The sequence below is a fragment of the Rattus norvegicus genome, chromosome 10, assembly GCF_036323735.1.
Source record: "Rattus norvegicus strain BN/NHsdMcwi chromosome 10, GRCr8, whole genome shotgun sequence".
Lineage (NCBI taxonomy): Eukaryota > Metazoa > Chordata > Mammalia > Rodentia > Muridae > Rattus > Rattus norvegicus.
Genome location: NC_086028.1, coordinates 55,363,094 through 55,379,474, shown reverse-complemented (window position 1 = coordinate 55,379,474; position 16,381 = coordinate 55,363,094). Strand labels below are relative to the sequence as shown.

At 46.7% G+C, this 16,381-nt stretch overlaps 1 protein-coding gene across 2 annotated transcripts; it reads right to left on the bottom strand.

Moving 5' to 3' along the window:
* Positions 1 to 364: 364 nt before the first annotated feature.
* Positions 365 to 4,561, bottom strand: Clec10a (C-type lectin domain containing 10A). 2 transcript variants are annotated; one of them, XM_008767868.3, is made up of 10 exons: positions 4,360 to 4,561; positions 3,215 to 3,407; positions 2,548 to 2,661; positions 2,008 to 2,103; positions 1,851 to 1,922; positions 1,700 to 1,771; positions 1,361 to 1,447; positions 1,115 to 1,266; positions 932 to 1,038; positions 365 to 781 (listed from the first exon to the last, which is right to left on the bottom strand). In XM_008767868.3, exons 2-10 carry the CDS (start codon positions 3,279 to 3,281, stop codon positions 625 to 627), a joined length of 924 nt encoding a protein of 307 aa, XP_008766090.1. In that variant the 5' UTR covers positions 3,282 to 3,407; positions 4,360 to 4,561; the 3' UTR covers positions 365 to 624. The 2 variants fall into 2 exon arrangements, with proteins under 2 accessions (XP_008766090.1, NP_071788.2); NM_022393.2 differs by having other exon boundaries at positions 369 to 781; positions 2,548 to 2,658; positions 4,360 to 4,544.
* Positions 4,562 to 16,381: the final 11,820 nt, after the last annotated feature.

Here is a 16,381-nt window from a genome sequence, read left to right as displayed (position 1 = left end):
ACATGGCGTTCTCGGAGCTCAAGCAGAACTTTGATTGATTTGTCGTCTTCTTCTTCTTCTTCTTCTTCTTCTTCTTCTTCTTCTTCTTCTTCTTCTTCTTCTTCTTCTTCTTCTTCTTCTTTTTTTTTTTGGTTCTTTTTTTCGGAGCTGGGGACCGAACCCAGGGCCTTGCGCTTCCTAGGTAAGCGCTCTACCACTGAGCTAAATCCCCAGCCCCGATTTGTCTTCTATAAACCTTTTGGGGATGCCTGGTTACCTACTCACATTTCGAATTTGCTTTTTACTCAGTCAAAGAGGATAAATGTTAGATAGTGGTCTATATAGTTTTTCTTCTTATTATCCAATTTTGATAAGAATAAAACAATGCAAAACCAACAGTATTTTATTTTTGTTACATTAAAAAGTCCTACAATAAGCGGCACTCTGTACAAAATACCACAGATTTCAATAACCCCATTCTTCCGGACACCACACTACCATCTCAAACACAATCCTTTCTCCTTGACTTAAATTTTTTGACAAAAAGAAAAGTCCCAAATAACATTGAAATGGGATAGGAGGAGTCCAAACTCCAGGCTTCCCCAGCTAAAACCACTGAAGAAATAAATTACTTGGAGAGTGCTCCTAGCTGTCCTTGGCCAGCTTCATCTCACAGACCCAGCGGTAGGGCCTCTGGCAAACGTCATCATTCCAGCGACCATCTGAGGTGAAGTGTGCACAGTCCTCGCCTCCTCCCAGCCCGTGTCCATACCAGTTATCTGGCTGCTTTGGGGCCCAGTGCCTATGAACAAACACAGATGTGAGCCTCCAGAAACCAGACCCTAAGTCAGAATCCCCAGATTCTACCACCTATCCCAGGGCCAGAGCCTCGGAAGAAGAGGTAGTCTCAGGCAAAGGCCACCAGACCAGGGCAAATGTGCAACACACTCACGTAAAGCCTTTCTCATAGTCGGTCCCGTCCACCCATCGCCAGGGCCCATTTTGGTCCGTTAGGCCAATCCAAGTGACCACACTGCCCATGTGAGTCTGTAGAAAATTCTAAAGAAAGAAAAGGGCATGGTAACCTCTCCTTCAGACCAGAGGGCCTCCCTCAAAGAGCCCACCCGGGCTTCACCTGCTCCGCCAGGGAGTTGACCGCCACTAGGTTAGAATTCTCCAGCTGGCAGTACTTGTCAGCTTCAGGCCACGGCTTCCCAGACTGAGAGAACCAGTAGCAGCTGCCTTCATGCTCCATCCAGTGAAGGGGGCAGCAGGCCACTGCTGAGCCTAAGAAAAGCAAAGCAAGGATGGAGAGTAGAGGCAATGATTATTGTGTCCTCTCTCAGTGACTAGAGCAAACCACACCCATCGCCCTTCTCACCGTTGTTCTTGAGGCTGGCCAGCTGACATGTCAGGGTCTTCAAGTCCTTCCCCAGCTGTTGCACACGATCGGTTATTTCAGATAGATCTGGGACACAGACGGGAGTGACAATAGTGTTCTAGCTGTGACATCTGCTTGGGAATTCCTGATGCTCAGATATCCTGCACAGGACCGCCTCCACACACTGCGCATGCTCACACCCCTTTCCAGTGCCCAGTCTGGGACCGTCTCCACTCTCTGCGCATGCTCACACCCCTTCCAGTGCCCAGTCTGGGACCTTCTCCATTCTCTGCGCATGCTCACACCTCCCACCAGGGTACAGGGGAGCCTCAGCCTCACCTGTTCTGAGAGTCTGCTCCTTCTTCTCCACTGTGCTCTCCAGAGAAGCCACCTTCTGGCTCAAGCCTCGGCCTGGAACGGGACAGCTCAGCACCAGGAACCCGCTTTCACCCACACCCTTCTGCACACTCTAGACACCAGGGCCTCTCACCTGCCTGCAGTTCCTGCCCATGATCATCCACCTCCACTTTCAGAGAATTGATCCCTGTTTGCAAGCTGTCACCTACAAAACAAGGAACTGGAGCTCAGGACTGTTCCTCCCTACCCAGTCCCACTCCAGCCCAGAACCCTGTGAGAGCCCAGCTCACCCCTGGAGGCCAGGGCCTGTAGTTCAGCCTTGGTGTTGGAGGTGGTGTTGTCTAAAGTGGTTCTCAGGGTTTCTAGGTCCCTCCTTAACTGGGAATCTGATGAGGAAACAGGATGATCAGAACCAAGATTTCTCAGGTCCACTCTGTGCCAGCACCAGGCAGGCCTCTCTGCACACAGAGTGAGTGGCACTGTGCCTCACAGAGACCAATGGGCAGGCACTGTTGTTACCCAACATTGCACATGCATAACCGAGGCTGAGGTGCTGAGGTGATGTGACTGTATGACCCAAGCACAGTAATAGGTGACACGGCCAGCAGCCGTCTGACCGTGGATCCTCCATGTCCCCACCAGTGTCCCCACCACTGTTCACATCTATTACCCCACTCAAGTCTCGGTCCCTTGTGCTCCTTTACACTTGTCCTTGCTGTGGCCCTCGCTGCTGTCCATCTGTGCCCTCTGCACCAATCATTGCCCTGCTAAGGTCCTCTCCCTCCACCCCGACCACACGCCCTGTGATTCCTCCCTTCCCTGCAACCCACTTTGGGATCCAATCACGGAGATAACCACCAGCAGCAGGAGGCTAAGGCCCAGGGAGAACAGGAGGAGGTGGGTCCAAGAGAGGATATTGCACAGGAAGGACTGGGGAGGAGCTGCTGAAAGAGAAGAGGGTGTCACGACTCAGGATCCAGACTGTAAGACAAAGCAGGGGAAGAACGGGCTACGGGGGCTGGGGGGACAGTGAAGGCTTGTCACTGCAAGTGGGCATAGGACACCTCTAAGGCATTGGGAATCTGCAGTATGCTTGGCCTCTCACAGCTCTGAGGATGTGTTTAACACCCAATTACAAACAAGCACACGGTAAGGTCTTGTAAGCAGAGCTGATGGGGGAAGACACTGGGAAGGAGCAGGCAGGTCCCTTGTCTGCAGGTTCACACATGTCTGCAGGATCGAATAAGTGAGCTCCCCTCCAACCCCAGCTCCCTGCCTTGCACACTTCTTGTCCCCATACAGAGCACAGGAAGAGAAGTCCCTGAGGTCTTCCTCAGCCCTGTCTTCCTGAGGATCTTGTATCCTCTTCCCAGTGGGCCCTCGGTGCTGAGTCCGGCCTCCACCAGACTCAAGCACACGTTTCTGCCCAGCGTGAACACACACACAGACTCTGGACAAGTGAAGATGCTGGGCGAGGAGTGTCCATGCTTCGCTCACCTTTACCAGCCTCTTGGTTTTTCTCTTCGCTCCCCAAGTTCTGGAAGTTTTCATATGCCATTGTCATGCTTGCACAAACACAAGGCCTCTAGGGCTATCTGAACTGAAACCGAGACACCAGAATCCAGACAGATACTGAGCTGGGACCAAGGAGAGTGTCAGAAGCAGTGTGAAGCTGAGGTAAGTCCTGGAACTGAGGTCAGACATGTCCTATGTTAGAGCTGGGATGAGAAGGGCTGGAGAGGGTTGGGGAGATGGCTCAGTGGTTAAGAGCGTGTGTTGCTCTTTCAGAGACCCAGGTTTAGTTTCAGTATCTACCCGGTGGCTCACAACTCTCAGTAACTCTATTTCCAGGAGCTCCAATGCCCTCCTCTTACCTCTGAGGACAACAGGCACACACGAGCACCCATGTTCACGCAGGCAAAACTCTCACACACATTGAACAAATGAATTATTAAAATTTAAAAATGAAAGAGGTGTAGACTTCGCTCCGTGGTAGAGCACTTGCCTAGCAAGCACAAGGACCTGGGTTCAGTCCTCAGCAACACGGGGGAAGAGAGAGAGAGAGAGAGAGAGAGAGAGAGATTGAAAAAAATTTAAGGGGTCTAGCATGCAATTGAATTAGAAATGGGGTCAGGATTGGGCGTTCAGCTGAGTTTATAGTTTAGAAGTAGCATCAAAGGCTGAACTTAGTGCCGTTGCTAGGTCTCCCGTGGGCCAGTCTTAAGACTGTGCTTTTTCCTGGGACTGACACCTACACTCAGATTAGAGCCAGGGGAGGAACTAGGCCCCAGCTTGCAGTGAACCTGGAAGCAGAATAGGGTTCAATTCAATTTTTGATCAGGCTGATTCAAATGTCCAAACTGGATATGGGGCTGAGACTGAGATTGGAGAAGGGCTGGGGTCAGGGAGAATGATTGGCTGCAACTGAGCTCCTGCTGGGGCTGCATCTGGGTCTTTGTCTCCCTTGGGATTGAGGCATTCGTAACCCAATCTAGAATTAGGCCAAGGGAAATTAAGTCCCATACCCTCCTCTTGTATCTCTTTCCACTTAAGCTCATCAAAGCCCAAAGTCCTCCCTCTCTGTACAGCTTCTAACACATTCCCTGTCCCAGTGGTCTCCCTGGCAACCCCGGCCCAGTTACCTGTGTGAAATCGTGGCTTCCCTGTGCAGCAGTGGCCAGAGGTGGGAACTCAGTCAGTCAGAGTGGAGAACTATATCCTAGAGGGTTGGTGTGGGAGGGACCAAGCAGAAGCCAGGAGTACACATGACAGAGTCTTGCTGGGTTTTGCGTCCAGTGGTCTGTATTTGGGGACATCCGATTTCAAGTCTTAACGGTAAATACTATTGAGTGGATGGTAATTGGTACACGTGAAGAGGTTGTGGGGGTGGGGTGGGGTTTGGAACTTGTCCTCGAGGGCGTGCCTTCTCCCATTCCTCTTTCTGGGAGCTCTCATGACTTCCACATTTTTAGTGTTGGGGTGAGAGGGTTGGCCAGAAAGAACAGTTTGTTGTTTTGTCTTACGTCTTACATCTTCACATATTTCCTGCCTATCTATTTCCAGGAATCGTCCGTGCCTCCATCGTTAACCCTCAAGCACATTCCCATCACGAGTCCACAGCATCTGACTCCGACCCATTAGCCAGCGAGGCCTCCTCCGCTCTATTTCAGATAGAAATCATGGTTTGGCAAGTCAAAAGCCTGTGCCCTGACTCCAGTCCTGAACTACAGGCTGATGTTTCTGGGTTCTAGAGGCTGACTTATGCCTTGGAGTGCTCAGATTGGAGGGGACTCTTGCTCTGGGATTTGATTGCCAATGGCCTGGCACCCATTGGCTTGTGTAATCCTGAGCCCCTAGAAGCAACTGCAGGGGTGAGTGCCAGCTACTGATCTCAAGCCCTCAGGTGTGGGGACCTAGAGCTTGGCAGCTCCATGTAACTCTTACCATGACTATGGCTTGCATGCAACCCCTTACCTTAGCATTGCACAGCCTTTCCTGCAATGTGTTGTTCTTTTGTTACCTGTGTCCTCTGCCTCCTGCCACCCACACCTGGCCACTCTTTGGAATCACTTGACTGTCCTCTTGCCCCTGATGTGGCACTGTCTCCTCCTCACAATGCCAGCGCAGCCTGCTTTACTGTTGATGAAAGTCAAGAGCAATCGAAGCAAAGGAATTGGGCGAGGCCTTTAACGGGGCCTAAGTTTGCAACATCAGGGGCTTCCTATTAGGGGTTCTCCTCAACAACTAGAAGAGTGAGCCAAACAGCTGTTTCTTCAGTCAGAAAGTGGGCACAGCAAGGTGTTTTTGCCAATCATGACATATTCCTTCATGCAAACAGTAGCCTGTGTTTGCACCAATCACATGCTGTCTTCTGAGCCAGCTGTGGAAGTGTTCTCCCTCTGACCAGGGTGAAAATGGCTGCTAGAATTCACTGGGGCTTAAGATGGCAAAAAAAAAAAAAAAAAAAAAAAAAAAGTGTGCCACAAGCTCTTTGAGTCTTACTTGCCTCTGATAACTGGAGTTGACAAACAGCTCTGGTCAGCATGTGGCTTCTGCTTGGCTGATAGTCCTTCGCTCAAGGTAGCCTGGGTATCAGAGAGGTTCACACCTGTCACTGTCACTTAAGTAAAATTGCCATAGCCCTCAACACCATAGCTTACTGAAAGATAATCATTTCAAAAGATTGCTACAATGAAAGCCAGTCGCTAACATACAGCCCTTCCCTTATGTTAACAATTCAGTTCCTACAAGTAATATACGTCAGTGGTATTTGGGTATTGGACCAGGGATTAGAGCGTTTTGTGATGTATCCTAAGCCAAGAGGCTCATGAGAAAGACAAACAGAAGCCAACCCCAATGCTGCCTGCCATCCCTGCCCGGCTCTCTGAACACGTTCTGTCTACAGAACATGTTTCCAATTCATTCTGCAAAGCCTGCCAGTTCCGTGAAGAGGCTGTCTTGCATCTGTGTGCACATCCCTTTTCAATGGAGGGCGAGTGAAGCTGCGTTCTGGATCGTGTTTGTTAAATTAAAAGCAGAGCAGGGAGGTTTCCCTCCATATCAAGTGTGCTTCGGTTGCCTGAGTCTTATTTCACTGTGCGCACAACCATTTGTCTATTGAACATTTTCTTGATGTTAAACAGGTACGCTGTTTCCAGTTGGATCTGCTCCTGGGTTTGTTAGTGCTCTGATTAGCATGTTGTCAATCCAAGGTCAGCACTACACCAGGGATTTGCAATGTCCTCCCTGGGCCCCGTATAAGAGCCTTGGTCCCCAGCTTGACAATATAGGGAGACAGACAATGGGATGTCCAAGAGGTGAAGCCCAGCAAGATGTCTTCTGGACATGGAAGGTGGGAGGATAGAGTGGAATAGGGAACAGGGCCATGCCCTCCAAAGGGAATTATGGGAACTCAACCTCTTTCCCTTTCCGTTCCTGGGCCTTAGGTTTTTGGTTTTGGGTTTGGTTTGGTTTGGTTTTTCAAGACGGAGGTTTCTCTGCATGGCTCTAACTGTCTCAGAATTTGCTGTACAGACCAATCTGACTTTAAACCCAGAGAACCACCTGCTTCTGCCTGTGTGCTGGGACTGCAGGCGGGCACTGGCCAGCACCATGCTTTAGGTGAGGGGTTTTGTCGTCCATACCATCCTGCTATGATGACATGTCTCACCTCAGACCCAAAGCAATGAGGCTAGTCCATCAGGGACAGAACCATCTACAAGTGTGAGTTTAAAACACAGAAACACATGAGCAAAGTCTTTTGTCCTCAAAAGCTCTCCTTATCCATTTGGAGAGCTTGAAGGGCTCATGCAACACAAATTGTCCAGCATCGGGCTGACGGGGGTGGGAGGCCGCAGGTTTTTAGAAATAGGATTAAAAACCTCCAGGGACTGGCTAAATAATGCTTTGTTAACTCTCAATTCTCTTAATGAAAAGGGAACAACAGCAGCTCAGAGACACTGGGTTATGGAAAGAACTGAGGAACTAGGCCAACCAATACACTATCAGGATTTGTTGACATTAGAATAGAAACCTGCAATAGTTTTGAGATGGGGAAGTGGTTATGCTTATGTATCTACAGGGGATGAAACAACTTAGTTACAATGTGGCTCAGGCTTAGGCTAACCCTGCTTCTAATGCAGGGGAAACAGCAGGCTATGCAGAGGAAACGGGGTTAGTAATGTTGCACAGGGAGACTGATAAAATGGCAGGCCTGCTGCTGGGAGGTCTCCTGCCTTGCTCCTAGACCGGGTTTTCAGTTTTGCTTTGTAGTTTTCATGTGTACCGCTTTGAAAAAGTTTAGTGAGACAATTCTCTTCCTTTAGAGAAGATTGCAGGGTTGGCTATGCATTTAGAGAGTTTGCAGCTAGAGGCAGAAGTGCTTGGAAAACAAAAAGAACCAATGGGAGGAGAAAAAAGTTCAGACTTGGACAATGAGACTGGGAATGTACCCCACGATGAAAGTGGGAAGCAAACTAGATTGGAAGTAAACTGCCACCCAGCCCTGCTTCTAGGGGCCTGAAAGAGCAGGAAATGGCATGGGTACGACAGGTTAATGTGCAAAGAGTACACCACCAGAGAATTTACTTGGGCCTACACAGGCCTTCCCAGTCTTCGTGCAGCACATGCCTGCTAATGATGGTGAACAGACTTACAGTGAATTGACCTGGAGTCTTACACAAATGTTAGATTTAAACCATTTTAAAGAAGCTACGGTATTCTGTGCTTTGCATTCTTTTTTTTGTCAAAGAAATGCTAGGTAACTGGGCTGTACAGCATAGGGTTATCCTAGAGATTGGAAGGGATTGGTGTCAGCTGTTCTAGAAGCTGGTCAGCAATTACAATGTTTGCTCTGGTGGAGGCACAGAGCCACAAAACTAGCACAACATAATTTAGCAAGGGGAATAAATGTTACTAAAACCAGCTGCTTGGTGAAGGGCTGTTATGCTGACTTACAAGAACAAATTGTATCTAATGATGGTGCTATCGAAGAAAGTCATGTTGCCGCTTTAAGAGCTTGGAATTTGGTTGAGGAACCTGGGGTGGGGGTGGGGGGAATCCACCTCATTTACTAAAACAATACAGGACTCTACAGAAGCCTTCACAGAATTCTTACATGGGTTGAGTTCAGCTGTGAGTAGAGCTATAACAGACCCTGAAAACAGACAATCATTGATAGAAATATTGGCATTTGAGGATGCAAATACCAAATGTAAGAGAGCAATCAGGCCATTGAAAGCTCGTGGAGCCCCTATAGATGAATGGACAAGGGAAACAACAGATATTGGTTCTCAGGAGTATAATGCTAACATCATAGGGCAAATCAAAGCTAGAAATACCAGGAAACAAATTGCTCAGTGTTTTAATTGTGGTGAATTTGGTTATTTCCAACGAAATTGTAAGTCTAAAAGATCCAGAGTTCAAAATAACAGGTGCATTGACTCCAGAGAATATGGTAATCATAGAAGAGAACAAGCAGCTTCTGGTGGCTGTGAGCCACAAAGGCTACCAGGGTATTATAGCTCCTGTGGAAAGGACAAACATTGGTCAATGGATTGCCGGTCTAAGAGAGACACAAGAGGTAACCTCTTGCCATCAGGAAATGAACCAAGGGGCCTGCCAGCTCAAGACTCCGCAGCCGACAATGTGAGGGATTTTCCTTTGGTCAGTCAGGAGGTATCAAGCAGACAAGAAAATTGAAAGTAGATATTTCTGATCTTATACATGCTACAGAAGGAAATGCACCTTTGGATCTGGTCACAGATACCCGTCTTTTATTATCCCCAAAAGTTGAATGTTATAAGTTAATCACTGGTATGTATGGTCCCCTACCTTCAGGGACAGTGGGAATAATCTTGGGAAGAAGTAGATTAACTTCTCGAGGATTTATTGTGCATCCAGGTATAGTAGGGGGGGATAGCAAGGAAGAAATAAAAGTCACAGCAAATGTGAAAAAGGAGATGCGAATCGATGTGGGGGGTAGAATTGCTCAACCGTTGTTTCCTTACATCAAGGGCAAGGCTGCTCCAGTAGAAAGGGCTGGAGCTCTTAGGAGTACTGGAAAACATGTGTTCTGGCAAACAATGGTTAATGATCAGAGACCCAGATTAATGAATGGTGTTGACACAGAAGGTTGGATACAGGAGCCAATGTTAGTCTTTCCCAAAAGTCTTGGAATCCAGGGGTTGGGGATTTAGCTCAGTGGTAGAGTGCTTGCCTAGCAAACGCAAGGCCCTGGGTTCGGTCCCCAGCTCTGGAAAAAAAAAAAGTCTTGGAATCCAGATTGGCCACTTCAGAAGGTTTACACACAATTTATGAGAATTGGTAAATTATCACAAATAAGACAAAGTGTCCAATGATTGCCTGTGTGGGATTGAAAGGGCAAACAGGGGAGTTGAGACCTTATGTGGCTGATGTACCCATATACTTATGGGGAAGGGATCTTTGACAACAATGGGGTACTCAATATTCCCACAATTCCAGGGAGAGCAAATAAGGAAATTAGAAGTGATGTGATAGAAACTCCTGGGGAAGGTATTGACACAGGTGGTAGAGAACAATCCCAAACCATAGACATGGTCAAAAACCAAGGTGTCACAGGAACTGAGTTTCCAAATTTATGAAAGGGGCCACTGCTGACATACCAACAGCCTGGCCCCTAAAATGGTTATCAAACCAGCCTCTTTGGCAAGAGCGGTGGCCATAACAAAAGAAATATTGCAGGCACTTGAACGACTGGTACAAGAGCAGCTGGAGGCTCAACTTAGAGACGAGTCCACCAGCCCATGAAGTTCTATTGTAATTGATTGGTTTAAGAGCAGTTAATGGGGTTGGGGATTTAGCTCAGTGGTAGAGCGCTTGCCTAGCAAACGCAAGGCCCTGGGTTCGGTCCCCAGCTCTGAAAAACAAACAAACAAACAAACAAAAGAGCAGTTAATAAGGTAATTCAGCCAAGGGGTCCTCTGCACCCTGGACTTCCTCTACCATCCTTGTTGCCAAAATCATGGCCTATAATAATAATCGGCTTGAACAATTGGTTTTTTCTGAATACCCTTGCATGAGAAAGATAGGGAAAGGTTCGTCTTCCCAGTACCTACTTTGAATAGTAGTCATCCGCTAAAGAGAGATCACTGAAAGGTATGGGAATGCTAAACAGTCCGACTTTGTGTCAGTATCCAGTGCAACAACCTTTAGGAATGACTCGTAAACAATTTCCTAAATCTGTCATTATACGACTGACATTCTGTTGGCCAATTCTGACAAAGATGTTTTAGAGAATATGTTTAAGGTGACACAAAGAATTCTGCCATGCTGGGGGTTACAGATTGCTCCAGAAAAGAAATAACAAAGAGGAGATTCACTTAGTTACTTGGGCCATAAAACAGTCAACAAAAAGTTCGACCACAAAAGGTACAGGTCCTAGAGACCAATTGCAAACTCTTAACGATTTTCAAAAATTGATGGGCAATATCAACTGGCTGAGGCCTACAATTGGATTAAGTACATAAGAGCTAAGTCATTTGTTTCAAACATTACAAGGAGATTCCAATTTTAAACAGTCCAAGATGCCTAACAGCTGCAGCAGAAAAAGAGTTAACTCTTGTAGAACAAACACTGAAAGAGGCCTATGTGGATAGAATTGATGTCTATGGTCCCTTAGCTCCGTAGACAACTAATGAGGAAATGAAGATAAGTCTCCCAGTCTTTGCCAAGCAACTACGAGTGTGTGGCACGTGCCGTGGGCACACTAGCGTGTGATACCCCTGCAGCAGCATTCTGCACAGAGGCTCAAGCTTAGGCAGCAGGGAGAGGCTGTCAAGCACTTGGGCATGTAGACAACTGAGAACGTGTGCATGGCCATCTAGATCCCCCACAATACATTTCAGCTTCTCTAGTCGCCAATGAAAATCATAATCACCCTCACGAGAAAAATACAGACTACCCTACTGATGGTGTATGAGGCCTTCATTAGCTGGTGGCCCACAGAGGGTGATGCCTTTGACTCTCATGGTGCTGAAACTCAGGGATACAGCAATTTTAAAGGCAAACAAACAAACAGAACAGAAAAATCTCACAGCAAAGTTATACGAGGGTCAGAGTAACCTTGAGATGTTTGTGCCTTTTGACTTACACTTTTTCAGTTATCATAGGTTATACTAATTATTTCAGGTAATACATGTAGGCATGTAATGCGTGTAAATATCAAACGTGTTGCCAAGGCAGATATGAGCAAGAGAGAGCTGAGAACTGCAAACCCCAAATGGAATCAGGACAAATGTGTTTCCTTAGCTAGTTCCCCATTTCTCTTAGTTCCTTTTAAATCTTTAATTTTTATGAAGGGTCAGGTACTGGGTAGCAATCAGTTAATTAAGCAGGCCCAATCGTTAGCTCTAGAAAGAGAAAGACAAGAGGACCCATGGGACCAGTGGGAACGGTGGCCGGCCATGGAATCCAATCAAACCAGCTACAGAACAAGCAATTGTCGGCCTTTTAAATTTATAATTTATAAAGGGCTATTTTAATACACAATCAGGCATAACTTATTAAATTAGATCAATTTTTGCAAACCTATTATTTAGATATATCAGAGCCAGTAAAATTTTGTGTTAGTGTCCAGTCTCAGGGAGCCATCGGCATCAAGGTTCCTATTACCACGAGTCCAAATGGAGAAAGAGGCTTAGTCCTCATCTCCGAATGTCCACCGCTGAGTTTCATAAGCTTTGTCCTGTGAAGGCCCATGGTCTTCTGGGTTTCTAATAGCAGTAAGGCTGAAGAACTAGTCCTGCCTCATCTCAGGAAGATGGCCTGGGAGTCTGGTCTGGGTGGACTTCATGGCCTGTGTTTCCTCCTCACGCAGTGCTTGGTTACCCAGTCATGGAGGATCCATGGGTATCTATACTTGGACCTGCTGTGTTGACCAGCCCTGTGACAACCTCTGACTTGTAATATTTAAAACTCTCTTGAGGACTTTTTACTTTTAGCCCTGAAATCAGCTTTTGCTATGAGGAAATGAAAACCACAGTAGAAGGCATGGCCAACTGAACTGGCATGGCAGGTCCCACCAATCAGGTGTCAGGCTTCCCTGCAAGGTTCCCCTCTTCACAGCATCCTCGTAAGTCAGTTCAGGAGACACTGACTGAAGAGTAATTGTTCTTTGCCTCTGTTGGCGAGACGTTTAGGATGTGTGTTCTAAGATACTCTACCTGGTAAAAAGAATCTAGCGCCTGTAACACGAGGAGAATTCATCTGCCCTATAGACAAGGAGGAGGCTCTCTTGGGCAAGCCTACCTGGGCAGAGCTGTGTGGTCTTACGAAGCCTGAGCAAGGGGCAGCAGACTCTGGCAAGCCCTGCATCTGTATCCCACATTGAGGCTAACAGGTGATTCACTCCGATGGGGTCTCAGTGAGTTCACGGAGACAAGTACCAGCAGTGGGAGTTTCTAGACAGGTCAAATCTAAGAAAAACTTCTGCTTGTCTAAGACAAACTTCTGAGGTTTGATCTTTAAACGGTGACCTCTCTAGTGTTTTCAATTTCTCTTTCCAAATCCCAAGGAATCTTTGAAACTAACCTTAAAGAGAGGAGGTTCCAGAGAGTCATGGAGAGAGACTTTCCCTTTCAGGAAAAATGGATAAAACAACAGGCACAATGGGGGTGGGAGGACTGAGTGAGTTTCAGGTCCATTAGTCAAAAGATACCTTCTGCCCTTACGGGAGGAGAGAGGTATGTACCATGAGGAAGCAGGCTTGATTAATATGCTACCTGTGCTACATGGCGATACTCTATAGACTCTGGATAGGGTAGTGGAACCCATTAATATGTGAGCAAAGCCAAGATACCTTGGCCCCATTCAGGAGGTTGGATTTCTTTCATGCCCTCCCACAGCCTTGTGCCCTGAAGGGCCTGGGTATACTAACAGCCAATAGAAAAGCAACAGAGAGCTGGCTGCTAGGGAGGAAGAAAGGGTTTGAAGTTAAATCACTTAAGAGTTGTAACCTTCTCATTTGGAAGGATCCCAGTGTCCCCCTAGCTCCTAGCAGGCCGCAGAGTGTGACAGACAAATGTTAGCTGTCCACCCAGGTCTTCTTGTCCCTCCCTGTAAGCTTCCAGCCCTGGTTGCTGAACATGGAGAAGACCAGGTCTACCAATTGGAGCTCATCAATATGTTTGGTCCTGCGTGCCTGATGGATAAGGGCCAGTCTCTCATTCTTCACTGAGTACCAAGTTTTAGGAAAAATAGAATTTAACTACAGAGCAGTCTTGTTTTATCAGAAAGCTATATTTAAGATAACTTTGTGACTCTTTCTTTTTCTGTGAACTTGAAATTCTAAGAAATAGCAAAACTGTTGACAAAGACTTGGAATAATTGTGGCTAACAGTTTCACAACTAGCTCTGGAGAAAAGTCCTGCTGATTAAGAGCACTGGCTGCTCTTTCATAGGGCCAGAAATCACTTCCCAGCATCTACCCTGGGTTGACCACGACCTCCTGTAATCTAGTTCCAGGGAACCTAAGCCCTTTTCTTGCTTTTCGTGCAAGCGCGTGCACACACACACACACACACACACACACTCCACCCTACAGAGGAGGAGGGACATATACCCATAAATAATAAATCTGTTTTTAAAAAATTACAATCAAGGTGTTCTCACTGACTGAACAAACTTTGGAATGAGATGTTATGCTGAGATCAGCTATCCTTCAATGTATTAAAATCTCTCAGTAACTGGAGAAATGGAGTAATAGTTAAGAACACTTGTTGGTCTTGCAGAGAACCTGGGAATAGGAATGGCTATTGACCCCCAAGACCAAGTTCTCAGGACAAAGGATATTTGGTTACCCCAGAGAAACAAAGGGCAGGGAATAAGAGACAAAGACAGGAGATACAGGATGAGGGAGAAGGGGAAAGGATACATGTCTGGGGGCAGGGGGATGGACACAAAGGACTGCCTCTGGGTAGAGAGGAGACAGACATGCCCATAGTCAAATGGCCGTTTGTAAAGGTACAAGGAAAAACCCCGTGTTAGGATGAGGTGTTTAATTTTAATTGGATATATTAATTAGGTGAGCCAAAGGGAGCTTTTGATGGCTGGATCTCAATACTTTGACCTTGGTGGTCAGCCTCAGGAGGAGGAAGTGGCCAAATAGAGTAATAGACCTTGGTGGCCAGCTTTAGAAATGTAATCTAACAGTTGGTTTTTAGCGAGGAAGAGGGAATGGGGGAGAAGGACAAGGCCAGCCAGAGTCACATTTGTCATGCTCGGGCTGACTGGAATCCCTTTCACTAGGTTTGACTCCTAGAACCTACGTCAGATGACTCCCAACCACAGGTGGTAACTACAGTTTCCGGGGACCTGATGCCCTCTTCTGGCTTCCACAGGCACCCACATGCATGCAGTGCCCATGCAGATAAGCAGGCGCATGCACATTAAAAAACTTCTTTATTTTATGTGCATTGCTGTTTTGCCTGCATGCATGTCTGTGTAAGGGTGCTGAATCTTACAGTTACAAACAGTTGTGAGCTGCTGTGTGGGTGCTGGGAATCGAACCTGGCCATTTGGAAGAGCAGTCAGTGTTCTTAACAGACCGAGCCATCTCTCCAGCCCCCACATGTTTTTTTTTTTTTAAATTTGTAATCTTCTCTTTTGTGTTTCCAACTTAATTATATATATATATATACTATTTTCTTTCTACAGAATGTGCCCTCCACTGTTTATCTACAACTTCACCTGAACCTTCTGATTTCTATCTTTTTCCAGTAAAGGAACAAAACCCTTACTTTCTGATTCTGTTGTTGTTTTGAGACAGGGTCTCACTGGCCTGGAACTCTATATATCCACCAGGCTGGCCCATGCCGTCCAAGTGCTGGGATTAAAGGCGTAAGCCACCATGCCTGGTCCTTTCTGATTCTTTTTTTTTTTTTTTTTTTGGTTCTTTTTTTCGGAGCTGGGGACCGAACCCAGGGCCTTGTGCTTCCTAGGTAAGCGCTCTACCACTGAGCTAAATCCCCAGCCCTTTCTAATTCTTAAACATCCTCTTTTTTTTTTACTTTGAAAATGAAACCACCATACCCAGAACCTTGTTCCCATCTCTCTTCCACCTTCTCCTTCCTTCCTGCTTCGTTTCCTTCCTTTAAAATGTGAAATTCTTCATAAAAAAATCCTTCCCCTTTTCAACAAAATGCTATGTGCTTCTCCTGACTCCTTCACGAAATCACAGCTTTAGCTCGCTTCCTGTGCCACTGTGCATTTGTAATCGCACACACTAATTAAAGTTCTGACACCTTCGACAGACTCAAGTACTCCAAGCAGTTTGGCGTGTTTCCATATAGCTTATGCTTTTACGAAAACTAGATGCAACAATAACTCAGGAAAGGATATGTACTAACGATTCTAATTTACCAACGCATGTAAGCCATAGCATCTGTCAAAGTCGCCTTAGTCACACGAACCGTGATGCATCTGAGCTAACTTTACCGTCTTGATTTTATGGACACGATCACTTGTCTGGCTGTTTTTAAACAGAGTTTCCTAGGGGGCTTTCCCTGCCCACATTGTAGACACACCATGTTATGGGAAGTGAGCTGTAACAATAGGAAACTTGGGAAGTCAGAAGACTTACCAACCAGGAAGAAAAGGGAAAAACATGATTCAGAAATGAATCATGGGGTTCAGGCATCTGTCCCCCAACTCTCCATTGCCACCGCCCATGGAGGGATCTCTTATTTTATTTTTTGGGGGAGACGGTGGGGGACACACTTGTGTGCACCCTCATGTGTACCACAGTCTGCGGTGTAGAGATCGGCTGACAACTTGCAGGCGTTGGCTCTCTCCTTGCACCCAGCGAATCCCAGGGCCTGGACCCAGGCCATCAGGCTTAGCTTTGGTGCCTCTGTCCCCTAAATCATCTCACAGGCCCTTGTCTCACAGTGTAAGGGACTCCTACTTGAGCAACTATAACGTTAAACACAATCTCACTGTTGGTGAAATTGCAAGCTACTGCAGTGACTCTAGAAATCTCTGTAGAGAATTTTCACAAAGCCGAAACACTCCTTGGCATATGCCCAAAGGAGTGGACATCCTCTTCATAGACGCTTGCTCTGTTCTACATCCACTGATGTTGTGTTCCCAATGACCAGAAAACACAAACAGCCTAAATGCCCTTCA